Source organism: Pyricularia grisea (assembly GCF_004355905.1).
Source record: "Pyricularia grisea strain NI907 chromosome Unknown Pyricularia_grisea_NI907_Scaffold_1, whole genome shotgun sequence".
Taxonomy (NCBI): Eukaryota; Fungi; Ascomycota; class Sordariomycetes; order Magnaporthales; family Pyriculariaceae; genus Pyricularia; species Pyricularia grisea.
This window is the reverse complement of record NW_022156716.1, coordinates 3,787,104-3,809,957: the sequence shown is the minus strand read 5'-3', so window position 1 is coordinate 3,809,957 and position 22,854 is coordinate 3,787,104. Positions and strand designations below refer to the sequence as shown.

Here is a 22,854-nt window from a genome sequence, read left to right as displayed (position 1 = left end):
AGTGAGTGACTTGAGACTCGCCCAGCTTCGTGAAGCAGGATGGCCACCTGCATTTTATCTACATGTACCCACACGCAGCCAATCAATCCCGGGGATTCTTAGCACTGGTGGTGTACCCAAAAGTAGCATACTGTATGCACGGCGGCATGGGGTGGATGTTCGAGCCGATGTACGGTGTAAGAAGCAAACAGAGATATTCGGTCATTTCCCCAGGCCAGACCCAAAATCCCCCGGCAGTCTCTCGGTGTTGTGGTGGTTCATTTTGGGAGGTTGAAAGGAACGCCCAACATCACCCTCCCACGACTGCATGCATGCCCCTGTCTATCCTCACGCCAGCCAACCTTCTTACTTCGTACTTACTTCAGTACCTTGAGTACTAAGCCCATCTGTGATAGGTACCTACCTACCTTACCTACCTAGGTACGGATATTCAGTACCCTAATTATGCCACATACACACACACACGCACACACACACACCCTTGTCATCCATCCACAATGATCCCCCCGATCTAGTTTGGATTGGGCCCATGGCAGATCCTCAAGTCTAGCCCAGGTCTTCACTGGGTGATGCTTTGTTGCACCACCAAATCCACTCTCATCCACTGCTGTGCTGATCATTCGTCCGCGGCTCTTTCGTTCCTCTCTTGTCTTCTCCCTGCTTCCTACCGCTCTCCACATCTTGGGTAGGTGGTTGTTGAAGTTTTATCGGGCACCGACTGGATAAATAACAGACCGTCCGCCATCACGACCCCACATTTGGTCTTCTTCCTATCCGATGAGAGGACGAATCTAGTATCTATCGACAACCTTTTTGTTTACCTTTCCGCTTCATATTTGCCGCCTCTAGCACTGCGTTGCGCAGGCATCAACCGCCTCCTGCAGTACCTTGTGACGGGCAAAGGCCTCAGTTTGCTGCACTCGCTCGCCTCGTCACTCAACGCATTCCAGCAATACCCTGTCTTGCCTATCAAGGGTGGGGAACTAACCGCCTCAGATCAACTTCTTACCAAATACCAGCCATACGAACCACGCTTCGTTTGAATTGGTATTGTCACAAGACGAGGCTTTCAAAATATCATCCTGGAAGCTTTTCGCACTTGGGAACGTAGACCAACCAGTGGCCCACCAGTCGAGACGGCCGCCTAGTGCACAGTGCACTACACAAAATTCCGCCTCGTCGCGAACAAGATGCAAACTGATTCCTCGGCTGATCAGTTAGAGCTACAGAAGCTTGAGGAACAAAGACGTGAACTCGACAAGAGGATTGCCCAGCTCAAATCGGCAACGACTCCTTCTTTTCCGCTGTCCCCATTGTCGCCATCTTCATCTTACCAGCCTGGCGAAGCTAAAGGATCTCAGCCCACTATACAAGTCTCAGCACACCATGCTCGCCGACAGTCTACAGCCCGCTCGGCGGCTTCGCCTGCGGTCATCCCCGCAACTCGCGCCTTTCCGGTACGCCCTCCCCTTGAGTAGACAGAAGTCCTGCGGAGACACCTATGACCTGAGGGAGCCTAAATCTCCTCTTTCTCGTAGCTAACGCAACTTTAACCAGGACGACGAGGTAGAATCTCACCCCATGAAGCGAGCCAAGACAACCTATGTACAGCCAACGTCAACACGGGAGTCGGTCCCTATGGACCGATCATCCTCAACAAGGCCAATGTCCTCGATTCCCTTTAGCGGCACCGGAATGGTCACCCCACCTCCTATGCCTCAGTCCCTCCAGCCGCACTACCGACACGGATCCATGATAGAGAACTACTCTAGGGATGCCGATCAGGCACCCATCTCTGAAAGCCTTTTCAGCCACTCGATGCAAATTAATGGGGCATACGCTACCAATCTCCCATGCTTCACTGCAGCTCCTGTTGCCCCTGACGTAGGGATGGATGTTGTAGATTATCTGCAGGCTTTTGGAAATGGACTACCCGACACATACGTCCATTTTGATGCTCCCGAGGTACAGACAAACTCTGATGTCATTGGCCAGCAGATGCCAGTGTCTATTTGCGGCTCTTTGACTACCGCACCCACCTTGGAGGACTTTGGCATGAGCAGACGTAACAGTATCATCCCAAACGATGGCTCTTCTGTCATGGGGCAACTTCCTGTCGGAATGATTCGTCTTGCTTCGCAGAGCTCCTTTGAAGACGGCAACTCACCAGACGTACACAAGGCCAGCCAGTTTCTTGACGAGAGTCCGACAACGAAGCCAGCACCGCCATCTGATCAGCAAGATTTCTTCCAAATCGGCGCGGGTCCGTCACATGAAATGTTCCCCCCAACTACTATATACCAGTCAACTCCGATGGTTCACTCTGAATCGAATCAGTCTATCGACATTGGTTTTACTCAGATGCCTGACTACCCCCCGACTGATGTGTCTCCTTCCACTTCATGTGGGGCTGTTTCTGTCGACATGGAACGCACACAGTCCAGTGCAAGCAGCAGATCAAGCCAGTCACTTAACCTGCGGGCCAAGGAGGCCATAAAGAGGCAGAATCAAAATGCCATCAAAGCTCCTAAACTACAGCCCAAGCCATTGACTGCCAGAGATGCTAGTGGCACTGACGAGGCCAGGGAGAAGACTGGAGTAGCGATGCCATCACCTTTCGCCACGCCGCCCAAGCCGGGAAAGACGGCCATCGCGGCTCCCAAGAAATACGAACGGCCGAAGCACCCCAAGGTTCACTGCACCAAGTGTCCTGACCACCCCGAGTTCCGTGGTGAACATGAGCTTCGTCGGCACACCGACGCAAAGCACAAGTCTACGGCGAGCAAATGGGTGTGCCGAGACCCCAGGGCAGCGGACCCCTCGGCGGAATTCGAGGGACCCGTACCTGTTCAGCCACTCGACCAGTGTAAGCACTGCAAAGGCAGGAAGCTCTATGGTGCCTACTACAACGCGGCCGCACACCTCCGACGGACTCATTTCAAAGAAAAGCCAGTCCGGTCTAGGAACACTGGGGAGAAGAACAAGGATGATGCCTCGGCGAAGAAGTCTGACGCCGAACGCAGAGCCGGCCACGGTGGTGGTGACTGGCCATCCATGGATGTCCTCAAGTCGTGGATGGAGGAGATCAAAGTCAAGGTCGCAGACAGTGACGAGGAGAAGCCTGTCCAGTGCGAGCAGGAAGCTGCAGAGGACGACGACGAGGAAACCGATGTCGAGACCGAACTCGAGGATCAAGACCTTGAGCTCGACGGCAAAGATTCGGTATTTTATAGTGGTGCCTCCTTTGTCACTCACGGTGCCGACATGGAGAAGATGACGCTTGAGCAGGCATCATTCCCTGCGATCAATCGGAGCGCATCAGACCCCCTGGCATTTCATGACCTGGATATCCACAACATTGGGGGTTACCTCACAACCGGTTTCCCTCTTTCCTCTGCAAACTTTGGTGGAATCTGTCCCCCACTGGACATGACTAACATGAGCATGCCTCACCTTCAATCTTCGGGCATCCTCAGCAGCCCGTCCACCACCACCGCTACCATCACACCCATGAACGTATCTGACTGTACCGGTATGATTGGTACGGACCGTGTTAATCAAACCCCGCCCCAGTTTTCTGCTGTCAAGCAGGAACCTTTGGGGAGCGCCTCTCTGGTTTCTGCAAACCAGTGTACTTCTTCCGAGGATTTTTCTTTTGACATCATCTTCCAGCAGCCTGAGTGGAATTAAAAACAAAAGTTTCTGCTTGTTGATTGTTTTACAACAAGGCGTCGCCGCTCACCACTTTAATCTCTTAATTCAGCTTGTGCTGTTATTCTGGCTTTTGCTTTTGACATCCTTTTCCTCTCCTATCTACTTTTCTGCTCGTTGTGTGTATGTCAAATCTCTTGCTGATTTCTTTTCTTTTTCCGTTTCATATTACTGCTTTCAGCTACTGTTCTTTGTCTTTCTAAATTTTTGAGGTTTGAGGCGTTTTTTTGGATATTATGAAGGACTTGTTGCCAACGAGCTGGGTCTTGGGATTAGCAGGCGGTCGGTGTTTTTGGTATAAAGTGAAATGAGCTCTGCGAGGAGCTGGCTTGGTTTTCTTCTGGTTTGAAACGTTGAGATCTTGAGTATCTGGTCTTTGGTTTTTTCTGCGGCGTTTCTCACTTGGTTTCTTTTATTTCTTTTCTACCTTTCAAAACTGCCTGAATGGTAGTAACGACGAATGCGAGCTCCTGGTATGGTCTTCCATGATGCTGCCAGCTGTGACTTCATGCCGGGAGCTTTGCGACGAGTCTACGATGTTTTATTACGATATTCAATGAAACAGGGCATCAAGACCCCAAAATCATCCAGCGAACTTATATGTACCCATCTGCCGTCCTCATTGACTATTTACTTGCGTGCTTTGCCTTTCTTTCAGTTACCAGTATTATATAATTGCCCTGACTAACGTTCCGAGACCGCCGTCGCCGCCGCTCAACAAGACCCCGTGACAGTTTCAATCGCCAGCTCTGTGCACTCTTCATACTTGTCGCTAACGGCCCCTTCATGCTCTGCGATTCACTGCACGAACCCGCTACCATAAAGCGCAAACGTCAACCTAGCCGGGCAGGCCAGGCTCTCGGGACCGGCGGACGACTGGGCGCACCCAAAGATGGCGCAGTGGTCCGGGCTGCTCGTGTTGACCGACTCGTCCTCGCCGCCAGCGCCTGACCAAGTAAACAACCCCTGCCGGCGAAAGACAACATCGTAGCTGGTCTCGCTGACGCGCGACCCGGATCTGCATCAGCGTCGCGCTGCCGTCAGAGTCCGGCGACGGCATGTGGTAGCCCGTCGTGTAGCGGAACGACGTCAGCACCTGGCCCTTGTGTGGCCACGCCGTCACCAACAGGTCCGTCGTCGTGTGGCCCTGCGTGCGGCGAAACCGCAACAACCTGTTTCTTCTTGGCTGGCTTTGGTGCAGAGCTTTTCTTTTGTGGTTGTTGCTTAGCTGCTCTGGCTCGACGGTAACATAGCTTCTGGTATTTTTTTGGCTGTGGACTTAGGAGGTAGCCAACGTATTCGGTCGCTTCTCTTTCCAGCGCGTCGGCAGGGAGGGTCATGACCATCGGGAACTTCTCGATCCTGCTGGCTGCGGTGAAGACGGACCAGCTTGCGAATTCTATGCCTATCTCCTCGTCGGTGAAGCTGTTGGGGATCATCTCTTCGTACTGCGCTACGGCATAGCTGAACAACGAGGCGTTGTCTGGATTAGTATCCCTTCATTTATGCTTGCATTCGATTTTCCAGATTCATGCCTTAATGAGACGCTGCTGTAAAGGCACTCCGTGTAATGGCCTTTCCGAAACGCATCGTGTTGGTCTTGCCCCCGCTTCAACTAGTAGGATGTGATGTGTGTGGTGCGGACAACCGACATAGTATAGAATATGACAACACCAATGCCTTCTTGCATATGTTTGAATGTTAGTATTCAATCCAAATAACCTTTCGCTCTCGGTATGATACTTACCGGGTTTTCTGGGCACTATAACATTGTCCATCACAGAGTCGACCTTTTTGAAGACGAACAATCTGGACAAATGGCGGCACTTACACATGGATCGGGGTAGGTTGCAGAGTCAAGATTTTTCATTTCTCCTATTTCCAAAAGAAATCTTCGACCTTCTGCGTGTGGTAGAGTTACAATAGGGAAGGTAACCCTTGAATTTTCACAACCCACCTTCCCGGGCATTCGGTTGGTAGCAGGTTGTGTATTGGTAATTTTACATTACCATGAACTGCATTAGTTGCGTTCTGCAGGATTCCTCAGTATTTGATACTATCATCTTACTATTTCATTTGATTCCAGATCGGCGTGGTTTTGCTACGTAGTAGACATTACATCGAGAGAAGAATACCACTCTATAGCGACAGACTCCCATTCCCACCACTTACAAGGCTAACCTCCTCATAAACCCCCTCAGGCCTATCAAAGAGGCCACCATCCTCACCGACACCCCTGACCCACCGATCGAAAAACGCCGCCACGACACCGCGAGTGATCTCGACAGCCCTAGCGCCCTCCACAGTGCCCTTTGAAAAGTCAGATATGGCATTGGGACCGACCTCGTTGAAAAAGGCCATGTCTGCAAAGCTCAGGTGCCCAAACGTCTCAAAGTGCAGCCATCGCCACCACCCAGTCTGCCTCTCGGCAAACTCATCAAAGGACGGGTCGCCGTCGGGCCCGCCGATGTGGAACGACGAGCTCAGCAGCAGCGCCGGCTTCGTCGCGTCCCGGACGCCGCCAAAGATGGATCCGTCCATGTTGATCGCGGCCGCCACCAGCTCCCTCGACGTCTGCGCCGCGACGGACAGCGAGACGGACCCGCCGAACGAGTGCCCCAACAGGCCCAGGCTGGCCGTGGCAAACGGCCAGCCCTGCGCCGCCACGAGGGCCGGCCAGCCGTGCTCGACGACGTGCAGCATCTCGCGCTCGCGCGCCGCGTGCAGGTCGAGGTAGGCCTGGTCCGCGATGCCGTCGAGGTGTGGATCGGTGCCCAGGACGTCCTTTCCCGGGTTGGTCGGCCCGCCGCCGCCGGGCGCGTCAGGGTTGGGGAACCACGCAAACGGCTGCTCGTACAGGTGGTCTATCCCGACGACCGCGTAGCCCTTGGAGGCTAGATCGGACAGGAGCATCGTGTTGAACTCGACCGATGGGCCGAGGCCGCCGGGACCAAAGATCAGTGTGCTGTGGTTGAGGGCGTCGGAGGACGCTGGTGCTGCTCCCCAGTGTAGGAACGACGATGTCAGGTTGGAAAAGTTGCCCCGTACAAAGCCCCAGTAGTCCTCAAAGATCTCTGCCGCCTTTGGGTGCAGGTAAGGCGAGGGAGAGCAGGGTGGGCTCTCCAGAGTTGGGTAGTAGACGGTGGCAAGGTACTGGGTAGTGACGTTGCCTGGTGCGAAGGGGTCGTTTGGGTTGGTGAAGTTAATTGCATGCTTGCTGACTCCAACATTGAAGGGGCCGGTAGGAGGGATGATTTCCAAGGAAGTGATTTCGCTGGCAGAAATTCCAAGACTGGCGATGAGGCCGGCAAGGGCCAGCCAGAAAGTCCTAGTGTTCCTCATTGGCGACATCACGGAGCAGATATGGTTCACGAACTAACAAAAGACAGCCTGACTACTTCGGAACTGGTTGATTTTGTTACTTTGGCTGCCATGTGAAAGCAGAGGGTATCAGCGGTATTTGAATAAGAACTCAAGTCTACTTTCTAAAGCCTAAAAAGGGGAGTCATCATTCCGAAAACAAAACAAAAAAAAACATACGTTGTGTAACTCCGCAACAGATTGATGCTTGACCATAACAAGCAACTCTCCGTCATCTGCGCCGCAGAAATAAGCAAGGACTTTCCGCCGCTAGGACAGACCAGGCAGGTCATCAATACATACTCAAGCATCTACCTTATCCCCGTATATATCCCTGCACCAGCCTTGTCGGTTCCGACCACGACAAAACCCCAAAGTTTATTGAGGGTCATCAAATCCGTCAGATTGACTCTTCTCTAATTGCATGAAGGCGAGCCGCTTCCGAGGCACGTCTTCTACGACGGTGTGGTCGTGTGACATTTGACGCACGACCAAGGTTACAACACTCATTGACCATATCGTAGTCAGATTCAGAACAGTCGGAAAGTACGTGACGCTGGCAACATCTTGATACTTGTTGATCTTGAGTCGAAGAGTCTATCCGCGGTCACTTTGGCAACCTCCTGGGTAGTTGTCTCCGCGCTTGAAGTGTCGAACCTTGACTGGGAGCTTGGTAAACTGTTCGCTGAGTGACTTATCTTCCGAGATCGAAAGGTCGTCAATCGCCATCTCGGCTACCTCCGGAACACACAGGCCTCTGACACATGGTCTTTTCAGGGGCTTTCTGTACTTGGTCCCAATCCTGTGTAAGGAGATGATGTTTATAATGGGACGGGGGCAGCATACTTGAAGCTGGCTGCATCGCTGTTAAGCCCGCTCGGTTGCCGTGGCATAAGCCCGAACGCCAATGATCAAGGCCAAAAAGAGACAGAAAGTCAAGATGATGATTGCCATCACCCAGCGTTGGTGCCTTCTGGCCATCATCTCTTCCATGCTGGCGTTGTCGCCGTTCTCGAGCTTGGCGGCCCCGCAGTCTTGGTTCAAGACGCAAATGTGTTCGTTCGGGGCTTTGTGTCGCTCCTCGTCATTGTGCTCCTGGGCGCAGGAAGGAGGGCAGGCTGTGAGAGAAGCGACGTAGGCAGGCAGCATTTTTGTATTTGTCGTCTGCGGGCTGCCAGTCAGTATTCACAAGGCCGGTCTATGGTGACAGCTTGGTGCGGCTTTTCGTCGGGCGGTACGAACCTTGGTTGTAAATGATAAAGGCCTGGCTGGTTGGTTGTAAGGAGTGTGAGAATAGCGACACAACCCAGATGATAGTAAACTTTGATGTTTTAATCCGTTGATGAAATGGTTGCAAGGCCGAAAGACGGAGGCAGAACTGCCTTTATATAGGAGAGGAAGATGGAAGAAGAAGAAAATTGCAAAGTATATCATCATGCAAGAGCTTTCTGCGGTGCTTGCATACTGCCCCTTCCCTGGCTGCATATCAAATATGGTGCATACCTCTTACATTTCTGCATACTGGAGGTGACATACATAGGTACATAGTTTGAAAATATGAACGCTTTAGGCTTTAGCTCACCGGAAAATCCGCCACTCCCCTGTCCAAAACAATCCTCGCTGCACCACGCATCGCTGCGCTTGGATAGGGTGCAAAAACCCCCCGGTCAATCCTTCACCGAAAACCTCAAGATTCCTCTACCAACTCTTAACCTTCTGCATGCTTCCCTCCTCCAATAGCGCCTTGTGCATGTCAAAAGTGTTGAAAAGGAGATGCGGCTCATGGCCCATACCCTTGCGCAGGCACTCAAACTCGGCCTTTTCAAAGTAAGCCTCCAAGATCGGGCGGTAGACTGGGTGTGCGCACTGCCTAATGATAACCCGCGCCCTCTCGCGTGGAGATAGGCCCCTGACGTCTGCCAACCCGTTCTCCGTCACGACGACGTCGAGATCGTGCTCCGTCTGGTCAATGTGCGTGCACATGGGAACGATGCAGCTGACACCGTGAGGGTGAGTCTTGCTCGGTCGCGTCGACGGCGTGTGCATGATGCTGTACTTTGAGGATCGGAGGAAGTCGGCAGAGCCGCCGAGGCCGTTCAGCATGCGTGAGCCCATGACGCAGGTGCTGTTTGCGTGTGCGTAGATGTCAACCTCGACCGGGGTGTTTATGCCGATGACACCCAGGCGGCGGATGATTTCGGGGGCGTTCGATACGGACTGCGATCGCAACAGAATCCTCTCCTTGTATCTGTCGAAGTTCTTGTAAAAGCGCTCAAATCCCTCGGGTGAAAAGCGCACAGATGTAGCCGTTGCGTAGGCCAAGCTACCAGAGTCAAAAAGGTCCAAAAATGTGTCCTGGATAACCTCGGTCCAAACTTTCAGGTTTTCGAATTTGGAGTTGGCAAGACCTCCAATGACGGCGTTGGCGATGTTGCCGATGCCCGACTGGAGCGGCAGCAGGTTCTTAGGCATGCGGCCATGCTTGACCTCGTGCTCAAAGTACTCGATCAAGTGGTTGGCAATCATGGCGGACCCCTCGTCGGCCGGCGTGTTAGGCGCAGTCTTATCCTGGTAGTCAGACTCAATAACACCAATAACCTTTGACTGGTCAATAGGAATCGAGGTAGTGCCAATACGGTCCTCCACGCCCTGGATTAAGTATGGCTTGCGGTGCGGGGGAAGGTCTGTCATGGTAATATCGTGAAGGCCCTCCATGCTAGGCAAAGATGTGTTGACTTCGATGATGATCTGGAGAGATATGCGATCAGTATGTAAAGCTCCCCCGGCAGATATTAGCAGAGAGGAGAGAATATCGCACCTTATCAGCCATCTGTACAAGCTCCGGAGTCGCACCAACGGAGGCACCGGGAACAATGCTGCCGTCCTCGAGAATGTCTGTTGCCTCTACCACCGTAACATCAAGGCTGTTGTGTGGCCTGTCCTTGGTGTAAAAGCCCTGTGCAGTTGTAAAAGCGTCAGACTCAATGTTTCACTTCAACTCGGCTATTTTCTTCAAATCCTCCACATAGGCGCACTTACGTATACCAAGTCCGAGGGGAACATTGATAGGTGCTTGTCGAAAAAGTTGATTTTGCCAGTGTTGATTCCCTTGGCGATGTTCTTGCCGACCTGGTGAGGGCTTCGCCTATTGATCATGTCCAGGCTCGCCCACCTGTCCTCGGTCTCGGTTCCGGAAGAGGCACCGACAAATAGGGAATATTTCATCTTGCCCTGCAGGTTATTCTTTTCGACATGATCGGCTAGGAATGACGGGGTCTTTCTGTTCAGGGGTAGCCGAAAAGTCAGTATTTACATTCACGTATAGTTAAAGAGTTGTTACACGGCCAGGAGGTATGGCAGGCTCCAGTACGTACTTTGGGTATCCAACACCAGTGAAGCCGGACCAGCCAATGTAAGCTCCGTTGGGAAAGTGATGTAGCATGTCCTGGGGACGGCAGAGCTTCTTTAGCATCGGTGGGCTCCGGATCCTGGCCTTGAGGGCCGCCGACGCCACGGGGCTCGCCATCGTGTACGTGCTTCGGTCGGAGAAACGTGTGGAATAAAGGCGAGGCTGCGTATTCTGCCAAGATATTAACTTCGCAAGCGAATAGAATGTATCTTTTTGAGTTCGCACTTCGTCAAGTAGGGCGTGTCGGAAAAGGGGTAGCACCTATTATAAGTTGGAGTGAACTCAGAAAAGAGAAATGAGATCGAAAAGAGGAACTCGACAAACAGGCGGCCACAGCCGCCGGGCCGGATTAAATACGCTGACCATATTTTAGCAACTCAATTGGCAAAACATTGGCGAACCTGGTAATAGGTGGGAACGAGGGTCGGATGATTTGCCCTCTGGACCTGAAGCGGGTGGGGATGCTATGTGCCTGCTTGTCTTGTCTACCAGGCCATCTCGCTCATGCAATCTGCAACTGCAAGCTCTTTACCCCACCTGGTTTGAAGAGAAGCTTCGACAGAACGACGTCAGAGTCAGCCACACCATGTTCTGTGAGCCACTCTAAGAATTTTTCTTGAGTACCTTACCTACCTTACCTGTAGCTCCGAAGCATCACCTCGAGCACCTGTTTGCTAGATAACTATACGTTGGCAGAAACATTTCCATGTCTCTTGCAGAAGACGATTCAAATCACACTAAATTCTGGTCAACCAATTGACACTGGAATGCATGTACCCAACAAACCATTTATTACACATTCGCTTGGCGCGCAAGATCCTAGTCGGATTAAAGCCCAAGAATTTTGTGGCTCGTGGACCCACTTCACTCTGCCGAGCTTGAGCTCAACCAGCCGGTTGGACCTGAGTCTGTTTCCGTTGGCCCGATGGAATGGTGACGAAACCAAAGCACGGTTGATACGATCCTTTTGGACCCATATCCTTCAGCCCGGGCATAAGTTAAAGTGCATATTTGTATTTATTTCTTCATGCCCCAACTATGCCGTGGTCGCAAGCAGATACTTTGATACGGCCTTAAATTTACAATGTCGATATGCTGTTTGGATTCGGAATGCGCAGCGCAAAGTCTCACTAGCACTTATCAAGAAATCATCCAGGATCCCGCGGCAATCTTCAAATAGCCACGAACAATCAGCCCAGACATCAGCCGAAAGACAGGAGCTTGGGTGCGGGGAAGCTCCTGTGGATTTTGATAATAACATTTAACGCCGGTTAACATGATGTGAGGTGATAATTGCCGTGGACCCTACGATATAACTGATGTTCAGGGACAATCACCAAAGAAAAGACTGCGTCATGACAATCTGACTTAAATTTAATTAAGATTGTTAAACTTACACAGCTAATTTTCCCTCAACTAACCCCCTTTTGACCTCATCCATTGTCATTTCGACAAGAAGCCTCCCAGTGTAGCATGTCTCAAAGACTTTTTTTTCGCACACCACTTTGCCATGCCGAGCCACACCAGCCTTACAAACAGGACATCGTTACGACAAAGTATATAGCTATGCCAACGCGCTCTGTAGCTACTACAAGTTGCTCTCGATGGCCTCGAAAGCTCTTACTCGAAAGGATGCTCTTATCCATACCTATTGTCCACGCGACATAAGTCGCGCCTGGCTTTTGTGAAAGATGCGCACACTTTTTCTCAAAAAGGGTTGGGGCCGCTGCGCATGCTGCCAGCTCTCTCAGATGCACCAGGCCCAAAGCTTTGAACTCCTAGTCTAGAAACAAAGACTCGGCGGCTAACCTGTCCGCGTCATTGCGGGACGACCATGCTCGAAACTTGCGGCTCCCGGGAACATGTAGTCGCATCACCCATGCGTGTATACAAACTCAACAATCGATATGTTGAAAATTCCTGGCAGGCCGATGATGGCGATGATTAAAATCATTGCTGAAAGTCTAGCGGAGTGTTGCCCCAGCTTCCTTTCTCTTTTTTACTAGGACCATCCGCATTCTTCGAGGCACCCACAGCCCGGCGGCGATCACATCCCACATGACTAGGTAGGTATTGTGGTGGACACCTTTCTCTTGTTGAGGCTCTGGTCGCGTCTCTTCCTTTGTGAAATCAGGGTATTCTCGTCCGCTAAAAGGCAAACAAAGCAGGTCCAATTCGTCCAATGTGCCAAAAAAAGACAAAAACATACAACACCGAGGATTCCCCAGTGGTCACCCACCTGAGTACTAGTTCGGCCCTCACTATCTTGGTACGGGAGCAAAATCGCTGGATTTGGGATCCAAGGTGTCTGAGAACGGATTGTTCTGCGTCCAGAAACGGTCGTCGTTGCTCCCCATGCTCCCAGCCAAGCCACTCCTCTACCGTCTCAATCACGTTTTTAAGCCCCACACCACCTTTGAGAAATTCAGGGTTGCACTGCTCACTGCCAACAGCATCAAATAGTTTCTTGGCAGCGGTAACAGAGCCAATCAACCCAAGGGCTATGTAATAATTTGAGCTTGTGATGTTTTTGCTGAGGGTAACCCAGCTAGCGGCCCGCGGCTGCTCTTCTGCTCAGGCCGATCACCCTCTGCTCAGGGCTGCTCACCCTCTCCTCAGGCTGCTCACCCTTCCGCCAGACTCTCCTTTCGCCACATACCTGTGGTTGGTGTGGCCCTGGCAACCCTCAACCGGGATTCGGGGGAAAGTGTAAATATTACGCGGTCGATTTGCTGATTGACCTAACGCCTGGAACCTGGAAGCAGCACACATCAGGACACTTATCGTTCCCCAAAATAAGGCCTTTTCCCTATGCATTTTTTTCGATAATGCCATCTCTCTTTTGCCTCAATCCAATTGCCCTGCGCATAAGCAATACTTAGCTGAATATACGAAGCCGATTGGCAATCAATCCAATGCCCAATACTTCTTGTCTTTCCACTCCCTTAAGCAAGGCACAAATTCTTTTACCAAACAAAATCAGAAAACGTCGGAAAACCATATTTCGAAAACTCGAGGAGCTACGGTTATGCGGGGCTCGTATATATATTGTTCTTGAACAAAACAACCGATATTTTACGTAACGTGGATGTACAGTACCTTGGACACTTTTTGGCCCAGCACCATATTTCCATCGCAAGACGCGTTTTTTCCACCATTAACCATGGAATCATTAAATCGTGAAGCGCAAATCATTCTTGCGCTAAATGAACTTCGATCAAATAAAAAAGCAAGTATTAGGAAGGTTGCACTTATTTACAATGTGCCCAAATTAACCCTTTATACCAGAATGAAAGGCGTTACTTCTTTGGCCGACCGTCGGCCCAGTTCGCGAAAATTGACGGGAAGCGAAGAGGACGTGATTGTCCGATATATATTGGACCTGGATTCCCGAGGATTTCCGCCCCAGATCGCCGACGTGGCCGCAATGGCCGACCAAATCCTCGGTGCGCGGAACGCGCGACAGGTCGGGACTCGCTGGGCGAATCGTTTCGTCCAACGACGCATAGAGTTAAAGACGCGTTTTTCTCGCGCTTACGATTTCCAAAGGGCTTTGTGCGAAGATCCTAACGCGTTAAACGCGTGGTTTTGATTGGTGGCCAATATGAAGGCCAAATACGGCATCCAAGATTGCGACACCTACAATTTCGACGAAACGGGCTTTATGATGGGCCAGATTTGCGGCCATATGGTCGTAACCGGGTCCGAAAGACGCGGAAAAAGCAAAAAAATACAACCCGGCAATCGAGAATGGGCGACTGCAATTTGTTGTATTAGTGGCGACGGCTACGACGTGCCCCCATATCTTATCGTTAAAGGCGTCCACCATTTTGCGAATTGGTATACAAAAGGCGGTCTTCCCGCAACTTGGCGCATTAAAACTACCCCCAGCGGATGGACAAATAACGAAACAGGCTTGGATTGGATTCATCATTTCGACAATTATACGAAATCGCGGATAAAAGGCGCTTATCGGATGCTGGTGCTCGATGGGCATAGCAGCCACCAATCGCTGGAATTTAAGGGCTATTGTGAGGATCAGGCCCCTAGACCTACCCTCAGAATCACGACTCGGCTCCACACCGAGCCAGGGATCGGACAAGGATCCACTACCTCCGGATTTAAGCGCGTCTCTTGAGCGCGTCGTCGATTGTAATTTCTCTCTTCTCTTCAGTTTAGAATTTTCGTCGATAGCGCCTAATACACTGAGGTTCTCCAATGTATGCCTGGCCGTGACAGCTATTGCAAAAATCACAATATTATTCCGCTTTGCCTGCCTGCTCATTCATCTCACTTTACCCAACTGCTTAACGTCGGAGTGTTTAATGTTTTAAAGCGGGCGTACGGTTAAGAAATCAACGATTTTATCCGGGCCCACATCACTAATATTAGCAAAGTCGATTTCTTTTTGGCTTTTGCAGCGGCCTACAAAAAGTCTATAACAAAAGAAAACATAGCTGGGGGTTTTCGAGGAGCCGGGATTATTCCCCATAACCCGGAAACGGTTATATTTAAACTGGATATCAAAATACGGACGCCTTCACCCAAAGAGCCTACTTTTCCTACCACCGAGTCTTGGGTTTCTTAAACGCCGCACAACCCGACAGAAGCTATTTGTCAATTAACGCTTGTTAAAACTCGAATAAACCGTCATTAAAGCAGTTCGCCAACGCCTATTTTTGAAGCTGTAAAACAGTTGGCCAAAGGTATAAAGCAAATTGCGCATTAAAACAATCTTATCCTTGCGGAGAACCGCAGCCTTCGGAAGGCCAACGAAGCGCTTAGCAAACGGCGCAGGGCCAAAAAAACACGTGTTCGCGAAGGAGGGTCGTCTACCGTACAAGATGTTCAAAACTTGTTACAATTAAACAACGCGGATAATCCGGTACGGGAGGAAGAAAGTGAAAATGGGGAGGGAACTAATGCGCGACCGGCGATTAAACGGCGCTGTGGCCATTGCGGGAACACAGGACATAATGCGCGAACCTGTCAGGAGGATGAAGAAATGTCCGATATATATAGTTCCGATTGCATTCAGGTAAGTTAAATAATGCTGGGGTTGCGATTTAATCTGGAATTGGCATGGTGCAAGAAAAGTGTCCAGGGTACTGTCCTGTCCAGGGTACTGTACATCCACGTTATAGTTCCGAGAAAACAAAATATTGGCCACCGTCTCCAAGGACACTGGTAAATCCTGGTTTGGTGTCAGTAGGCAAGTCGCAAATTTTAACCACACCTTACCTTACTAGGAAAGGAGCTACCCATTGCCAAAAAAAAATACGCACCTGGAACGGCTTTCAATAATTAAATGCGGCGTGTTCCCAGTTAATAGGCAACCTCAAGAAGACCAAATACATGAGGCATGGCAGCTATTTAAAATTGCATTCCAAAAGTGACTGTAAATTGGGTTTTTGGTATGAGCGTTTGGGCTGAGTTACGTTGTGCAAAAATCTTGCCAAAAGTGATAGGTGCGAAGGCGGGGCGCACTCGATCAATCGGCTGCGCGCTTAGGCGAGCCGCGATCAGTACAGGGTGGCAATCATCTGTAGCTCAATCCATATTGCAACACAAATACTTTTAATAATTAGACCTAATTGCAGGCTTAAGATGATGTTTTGGTAATGGTGAGCGAAATAATGAACGACCTTGACTCCCATGCCCTCCCTAACGTTTGGCCGGATGAAAAGTGCATAATTACGTGAACAATAAAGTGAGCCTGCTGACTAAACCGTGAGGAATTCCTGGGGACCAATAGGTTCGCGGGTACCCGCGAATTTATCAATTCCACGGGTACCCGCGGGGATTGCGTAAGCATGTCCTACCCTACGTTTTGTTCCGAAAATGTAACTTAACTTACCGAATATACCCGAATTACAAAGGTATAACGTTATCACCCCGTACAAAACCTACCACGATGGGGTGCTACAAATGCGCCTCCGGGCACTCCTGCGAGGAGATCCCCGCCCTCGCCGTCCCCCGCCGTTCGCTTCCTGGCGGCTGTCGCCTTAGGCGATAAAGCTGTAAATTATGCAATTTGCTGCTCCTTTTTTTGTTTAACGCTAACGTGTGCTCCAGGCGATTACGAAATGGCGCCCCGTCGTTAAGGGAATGTTGGAGATCTGGGAGGAGGAAAAGGAGGGTGGCGGCGTGGCTGTGGCGGCCATGTCGGCTGAGGAGAAAAAGGAGGAGGCAAAGCGGGCCGTTTTGCGGCTCGTTGAAACTTTGTTTTAGCCTGTTGGCTGCTCGGTGCGCAAGTAATGAGTTTCAGCGTTGGCTATCAAGATAACATCAATAACCGAAGAAGTGACACTGCATATGAGGTGTGGTGATATGTCATTATAGTTTATAGGCCGTTGTCTAAGGAGTACGAACGGTGGAGCAGGCAACGAGATAGCGTTAATCCTAGCTCTGCATGTTTTTGAGAATAGGAACAGTCCAAATATCAAAATAGAGATATCACCCGCTGTTGATCTGAAACTTCTACCCCAACTGCCATATCCTATAAGTATCGAGTGCGCTTATTTTTCCGCTCCCGGCTTCCCTGGAACATATTCAAGTGAGGCATGTTTTGACCATTTTATAATGTCGCAGTCCCAAAGCCGCTGACATAAGTGAGTATCGCCTGTGCCACAATTTCTATCAGGGTCGGCACATGTTTTGACTCGATGCCGACGGAAATGCGGAGGAAGGGGTCCGTATTCTCGGCCATTGAAGAACTAGCCGAGATCCTCGTTGTCGAAAACCCAAAGCTCACCCCCTTGGTGATCGGAAGACCAGCCTTGGCCGATGTTCGCAGCACCAAATCAATACACGCCTCGAGACCTTCCCGGTTGTTCAGTCCACCGGCAATAAACTCAACCGTGACGAGCGCGCCTCCGTGCTGCCAGCCGAGCTCGCGCCACGACTCTGGGAAGGCGACCTTGGCTACGTGTGAGGTTCGCTGCTTGAGACCACGATATACCAACTCGGCATTCCGAGTCAGCGTTTGCAGCCGCGCCTCGTAAATCTCCCGCGTAAGAAAAGGCAGGCATGCTACCCCGTGGCGGTAGATTACACCTCCCGTGTCTCGTCGGATCTTTCGAAGTGGCTCGTCCAGGTGTGAACGAGCCACGCAAAAGCCGGCCATTTGAATGTCTAAGCCGAGCTGAGCATACTTGCTGGCGCTCTCGTGGTACAAAATCGTCGGCCCCCGGTCGCTGCCGGAGGAAGCCCAGTCAAACACGGACAAACCCCCAGAGACCATGGTCCCATCGATCACGACGATGCGGTCTTCCCACCCAGTCCGCCCCGTTACCTTTTTTAAAAATGCGCGAAGGTCTGTGCATGGCAGTCCGACCACGTTCGCTACGGGGTCCAAAAAGACAACTCGCGACGCCGTCTCCTCGGCCGTGCGGATGATTTCGTCACCATCGAAGCTTGTGGCAAAGTTTACTTTGATCATCTTGCCCATGGCGACAATCTGCTCCATGGACTCAAAATAGATATATGGCGCTAGGGTAACGCAGTTCCCCGGGTGGAGTTGGTGCAGGACGTACTGCCACACGATTTGAAAGGCCGCCATGCCGCTGGATGCCAATAGCAGGGTCACCGGTGGCCTGTCGCTCTCGACAGCTGGTTGCGCCGAGCGCGGCATAACAGTTCGCAACAACATAAGTTCTGCGTCACGTAAAGTGTCTACACCGTAACGGTCGTAGTTGCAAGCCGACTGGTGCTGCGCCGAAGTCCGGAAAAACCACTGTCGCTTCGCCTGGTCGTTTGAAGCCGAGGCAAACTCTCCCATGGACTCGGCGGCTGCAAAGCACAGGACAATGGCACGGTAGCGCTCCTCGAGAACCCACATTGGCTCTTTTCCTTGGGCAAGGGCGTCGTTGAGCTCGAGGACCATACGTTGAGCCCTGGACACCATTTCCTCAAGCATCCCCTCACTATAGTCGTCGACATCTAGCCCGAGCTGAATGGACAGCTCGCGTCTCTGTTTGACAAGACTTTTGAGCGTTTCTATCCTTTTGCCGAGTCCGTCACACAAAGCATGCATCCCGTCTTCTGGGGTACTCTTAAACTCCATATGCGAAAGAGAATCACCATTCGTCTTTTTGGTGGCTGCTGCTCTACCATCAAAGGCAACAAGGTCTTTTTCCATTGGGGCTTTTCTGGCAAGATCATCCAACGCACCGTTACGGTCGGCAGGGTTGGTAATGTTCCGGAGGCCCATTTTTTGTCGAGCAGTAGGATCGTTAACCTGGGCTGTGAGAGCTCGAGCAATGTTGTTAGAGGTTAAATTACCGCCGGTCAAAAGAACCAGGGTTTTCCCTTTGAGGCCTTGCAGCGCACCAGATGAGACGGCAGATATTGCTGCAGCCGCTGAACCTTCGATCAGTAGGGACTGGTACCGAAGCGTTGAGGCAATACCCATCAGCACGTCATCCTCGGATACCTCAACAATTTTGTGGATAAGAGTATCCAATATTTTAGCAAATTGCGTCGGCCGCACCAACTGCACCGCTAATCCGTCACAGAGCGTGGCCTGTGTAGGCAGGTGCAGCCTCTCAGAAAGTGTGGCACGATTTCTAGTTCCATCCTCCAAAGACCTGAGAAATATCTTGGGGTGGACGCAGATAACTTTGGTAGATGGGCTGTTTTTGTGGCACCAAGATGCGACTCCGGCGGTGAGCCCGCCGCCACCGAGTGGAACAACCACTTGATCAAATGGCCCGCTGTCCTCGAATGCCTCGGCCATGAGGGTACCAGCGCCTGCCGCCACGTATAGGTCGTCATAGGGCGATACATACTGAATCTTGCGTTGGCCAGTCATGCTGCAGATGCCCGAGAGCTCTTCAATGCGAATGGCTTCTTGGGTGGCCTCAGCAAGATCATTGCCATAGAATGTGACTTTGTCTGCCTCGGCCAAGATGCGGTTCGCTTTAAGCTCAGACACGGTGACGGGTACTACGATGATTGATTTCTTTCCTACTGCCCTCGCCGCATGGCAGATGGCTAGTGCGTGGTTGCCAGCTGAAGCAGTGATGACCGTTGGCGCATCTACCATGAGCAGGGCGTTCAGTGCTCCTCGATATTTGAATGACCCTGTCTCTTGCTGAGATTCCATCTTGGCCCAAACTTTATGGGTGTCATTCTCGGTCCAGTGCAGTCGGATTGTTGGCGTGCGAACGACCTTGCCGGATAGCCTGGCTTGGGCGTGAACGATATGTTCTGCGAGGAAGGAAGGTTCAATCTGGTCTCGTGATCGACCGTGGCTGTTGAGGACTGCCATTCTTTTTCTTCTCAGAAAGCTACCCATTTTGGAGACACGGAGAGGTTCGATGCTTGAGACTGATGTTGCGCAGATAGGTGAATGCTAATACCGGTCCGGGCAGAAGGCTCGTCTGCTTCTGCCAAATATCTGTTTTGAGGATATTCTGACAATCTATTAGACTCCCCCTCTCCTAATTTTGCTTGGGGTTAGGCTTGAATTATATGTGTTCACCATACTTCGAGTCATGACTTCTTAATGCAGCACTTATTTCAAGAAAAAGCCTTCAATGCCGAAGCTTAAATTTGCAGCCTCTGGACACTCTGAAGAATTCCATGTGGACATGGATCATATGTCGATTGAAACACAGAAGAATTACAGGCTGACATCAATCAGGTTTCAATCTTGGTCTAATTAATTAAAGGGTGCTAAATTGACGAGACGTCCTACTCAAGTAAGTCCTACATGCACGCGAGGTCTCAAATCAATGACCCAAGCCCAAAAAATCATCGGTCTATTTTATAAATCGTGCGAATAGTTTGATATTATGAGAGCGTGCAAAGGCCCAACAGGAAATCTGGTTGCTCCCGGTGTCTAATTTTGTCAGAAACTTGTCAGTAAGCAGGGCAAGCCCATGCCATTTTCCGTGCAAACATTCATGTGCAAAGCCGCTAAACTGTGCAGAATTTCTATTTCATGCGTAGCCTTATGCGAAGCTGCAGGTTGGTATACTGTACAACCTTGCTTGGTACTTGGGGCTGTACGTTATGGGCCCCCTCAAAGAGGGGGTTGCAAAATCATGAGCCAGTGAGTGCACAATATGTAATGGCGAGCCAACCCACTAACAAAAGCGGAGTGCATTTTAATTCTTTTACAAATAACAGCCGCACCAGTTTAGTTAAACATAAACTGTAAAATACATTATATAGTATTTTAAGCGCAAAATTTCATTATACGTTTTTTTATATTTTTAATTATAACGTTTACCATATTTTGCCTAAAATTATTTAATTTTAGTAAAGAAAAGTTCATTTATTAAAAAAAAACCTTTAATTTTATTGAAAAAATTAATTTTCAAAGCGCAATAATTTGTACGTAAGTTATTATGAATAGAAAGGTTAAAAATATAATTTAAATGTACTAAAATTCTTAATTTAAAACAATTTCTAATGCTATTTACCAGTTATGTTTAATTGAATTATTGCGGTAATTATTAATGTGGATGTACAGTATGTGGGCCAGGACAGTATGTGGGCCAATGTTAAGGAATATATGCGGCGTTAACTCAAGTGTTAACACATGGAAATAAAGCGGGAATTGGCTGTTAGCATTTCAACTGACGTCGCATATAATTCTTAACATGGCCCACATACTGTCCTGGCCCACATACTGTACATCCACGTTATCCAAAATAGTAAAATCTACTCCACTTTTGTTAATGGGTTGGCGCGTGTTACGAAAGCGATCCCAAAGAGACAAGGCTGCAATATAGGGGCGATTCTATTCGAAGATCTAAAGCTAAGTGTAAAGGAAGAAGAAAGGCACGCAGTGCCAATCGCGCGCACGCGCCTAAGTGAATACACAACAACAAACCCTGGCACCTAGTCACGTGAGGTGGAGCTAGTCACGGTTGGCAGTCGCCCAGGCACGCCACTCCGTAACAATCCTTAGGTTGCAATTGGGTTTGGTCGTTTGTTATTTTTAACGATAAAGATCTCAATTTAGGAAAAATCCTAAAAATCCCTAATATATTCAAGATTTTCCGTATTTAAAAACCGATCACCAAAATTAATACAGCGGGCAAAGGGACACAATTGTGAGGATCAGGCCCAGACCTACCCTCAGAATCAAGACCCAGCTCCACCAGCCACGCCGAGCCAGGGATCGGACATAGAGGCTCACTCACCCCGGATTTAAAACGCGTCTCTCAAGCGCGCCGTCAATTGTGATTCCTTTCTTCTCTTCAGTTTAGAATTTTCGTCGATAGCGCCTAATACACTGAGGTTCTCCAATGCAGCCAAATACTTTTCACTAAACGGGCATATTTTGTATTTTTTTCTCGCTTTTATTTTTCAATATGCTCGACGGTAATGCAATTAAATGCTGGTAGTGCGGTGATAATATTTTTAAAGCCCTCCACTGTAGGCCGTGATATGCCAGCACTACTGTACGTGCAATATGCGTTTTCGACGGCAGGGTCGTCCCAGTGGAGTGCGCCTTTGCGTTTTCCACCAACCAAAAGTGAACGGGTTGCCCATTGGTTACGTTGGCAGTTCGGCCAAGCTGCATGGTATATTTGAGTGTTTTTGTATTGTCAGCGATTGCAGTGTTGATTAAAAAAACCTGTTAGTCTTTTACGCAATCAACTGTGGCAAGAACCCCTATAGTGTGGGCAAATTGTGTCAAAGGATGCATGTGAGTGTGTGCGTTGATGATGTAAAGTACTGGTAGCTGCTGCTTTTGTTTATGTCTCTCAGCGCCCCAACGCAGTATAACGACTTCCATCACGGAGTACCTTAGGGTTGGTTGTCAATAGTACTGTTAAATACTATTATAACCATCCCGTATAAATATTCTAGCGAGTTTGATTATATTGGTTGGGGTTACAGTAGTACCAAAAGATCTGTCATTGTTCGTAGGCTCGCAGGCCTACTAACAATGCATTGCGTGGTAGGCTTAATCAAATGGGTGAGAACGTTATACCTCTGCAATTCGGGTATATTCGGTCTATCCTCTATCTAAGTCGTGCGACTACATTTCACTATTCACCGCCAGGTGAAAAGTCTTCATGCGGTCCGTGCTCCCTGCTTAGTCACCCAATCGCCGGGGCCACAACTCCGGCACGTCTTTACCTCCTTTCCTGCGCGCGCGCGAGTGAGGCTATTCCAACAGTCATCTTAGTCTTGGGAGATACGGTTTGTGGGAGGAAATAGTAAAGTTCGCGAAGCGAAAATTACGACATTGATAATGGCCTGGTTTTCCGCAATTGGAAGAGTTTGAGAGCTAAGGTGTTAAAGCAGAAGGCACGCAGTGCCAATCGCATGCGGGCGCCTACGCGAACAATAAACGAACCCTAACGCCTTCCCTGACACCTGAGGTCGGGGCTACGGTTTACAAGCGTCCA

The 22,854-nt window shown here is 50.1% G+C and overlaps 9 protein-coding genes across 9 annotated transcripts; 2 read left to right on the top strand and 7 right to left on the bottom strand.

Moving 5' to 3' along the window:
* Positions 1 to 1,190: 1,190 nt before the first annotated feature.
* On the top strand, positions 1,191 to 3,690 carry PgNI_01151 (uncharacterized protein; the record flags this gene model as incomplete). Its single annotated transcript, XM_031121226.1, has 2 exons — positions 1,191 to 1,457; positions 1,558 to 3,690. The coding sequence occupies 2 exons, from the start codon at positions 1,191 to 1,193 to the stop codon at positions 3,688 to 3,690; spliced, it is 2,400 nt and encodes a 799-aa protein (XP_030987058.1).
* Positions 3,691 to 4,509: 819 nt separating this feature from the next.
* Positions 4,510 to 5,301, bottom strand: PgNI_01150 (uncharacterized protein; the record flags this gene model as incomplete). The annotated part of the gene is made up of 4 exons (XM_031121225.1): positions 4,510 to 4,658; positions 4,717 to 4,914; positions 4,991 to 5,175; positions 5,258 to 5,301. 4 exons carry the CDS (start codon positions 5,299 to 5,301, stop codon positions 4,510 to 4,512), a joined length of 576 nt encoding a protein of 191 aa, XP_030987057.1.
* A 549-nt stretch (positions 5,302 to 5,850) lies between these two features.
* Positions 5,851 to 7,062, bottom strand: PgNI_01149 (uncharacterized protein; the record flags this gene model as incomplete). The annotated part of the gene is made up of 1 exon (XM_031121224.1): positions 5,851 to 7,062. One exon carries the CDS (start codon positions 7,060 to 7,062, stop codon positions 5,851 to 5,853), a length of 1,212 nt encoding a protein of 403 aa, XP_030985828.1.
* An 876-nt stretch (positions 7,063 to 7,938) lies between these two features.
* PgNI_01148 (uncharacterized protein) lies at positions 7,939 to 8,220 on the bottom strand (the record flags this gene model as incomplete). The annotated part of the gene is made up of 1 exon (XM_031121223.1): positions 7,939 to 8,220. The coding sequence occupies one exon, from the start codon at positions 8,218 to 8,220 to the stop codon at positions 7,939 to 7,941; it is 282 nt and encodes a 93-aa protein (XP_030985829.1).
* Positions 8,221 to 8,562: 342 nt separating this feature from the next.
* PgNI_01147 (uncharacterized protein) lies at positions 8,563 to 10,929 on the bottom strand. The gene is made up of 4 exons (XM_031121222.1): positions 10,446 to 10,929; positions 10,111 to 10,351; positions 9,890 to 10,027; positions 8,563 to 9,819 (listed from the first exon to the last, which is right to left on the bottom strand). Exons 1-4 carry the CDS (start codon positions 10,595 to 10,597, stop codon positions 8,770 to 8,772), a joined length of 1,581 nt encoding a protein of 526 aa, XP_030985822.1. The 5' UTR covers positions 10,598 to 10,929; the 3' UTR covers positions 8,563 to 8,769.
* A 299-nt stretch (positions 10,930 to 11,228) lies between these two features.
* PgNI_01146 (uncharacterized protein) lies at positions 11,229 to 11,450 on the bottom strand (the record flags this gene model as incomplete). Its single annotated transcript, XM_031121221.1, has 1 exon — positions 11,229 to 11,450. A coding segment is annotated over one exon (222 nt), but the record flags the coding sequence as incomplete, so codon positions are not given.
* Positions 11,451 to 12,628: 1,178 nt separating this feature from the next.
* On the bottom strand, positions 12,629 to 13,297 carry PgNI_01145 (uncharacterized protein; the record flags this gene model as incomplete). The annotated part of the gene is made up of 2 exons (XM_031121220.1): positions 12,629 to 12,998; positions 13,140 to 13,297. The coding sequence occupies 2 exons, from the start codon at positions 13,295 to 13,297 to the stop codon at positions 12,629 to 12,631; spliced, it is 528 nt and encodes a 175-aa protein (XP_030985820.1).
* A 98-nt stretch (positions 13,298 to 13,395) lies between these two features.
* Positions 13,396 to 13,563, top strand: PgNI_01144 (uncharacterized protein; the record flags this gene model as incomplete). The annotated part of the gene is made up of 1 exon (XM_031121219.1): positions 13,396 to 13,563. One exon carries the CDS (start codon positions 13,396 to 13,398, stop codon positions 13,561 to 13,563), a length of 168 nt encoding a protein of 55 aa, XP_030985821.1.
* A 3,494-nt stretch (positions 13,564 to 17,057) lies between these two features.
* PgNI_01143 (uncharacterized protein) lies at positions 17,058 to 19,751 on the bottom strand (the record flags this gene model as incomplete). The annotated part of the gene is made up of 1 exon (XM_031121218.1): positions 17,058 to 19,751. The coding sequence occupies one exon, from the start codon at positions 19,749 to 19,751 to the stop codon at positions 17,058 to 17,060; it is 2,694 nt and encodes an 897-aa protein (XP_030985826.1).
* Positions 19,752 to 22,854: the final 3,103 nt, after the last annotated feature.

What these genes read in the sequence shown, in the direction of transcription:
- PgNI_01147 (XM_031121222.1), bottom strand. Translation starts at nt 10,597, where the DNA reads ATGGCGAGCCCCGTGGCGTCGGCGGCCCTCAAGGCCAGGATCCGGAGC. An exon ending in ACTGGTGTTGGATACCCAAA is followed by an intron (nt 10,352 to 10,445) that starts GTACGTACTGGA and finishes ACCCCTGAACAG; the next exon opens with AAAGACCCCGTCATTCCTAG. An exon ending in TCCCCTCGGACTTGGTATAC is followed by an intron (nt 10,028 to 10,110) that starts GTAAGTGCGCCT and finishes ACAACTGCACAG; the next exon opens with GGCTTTTACACCAAGGACAG.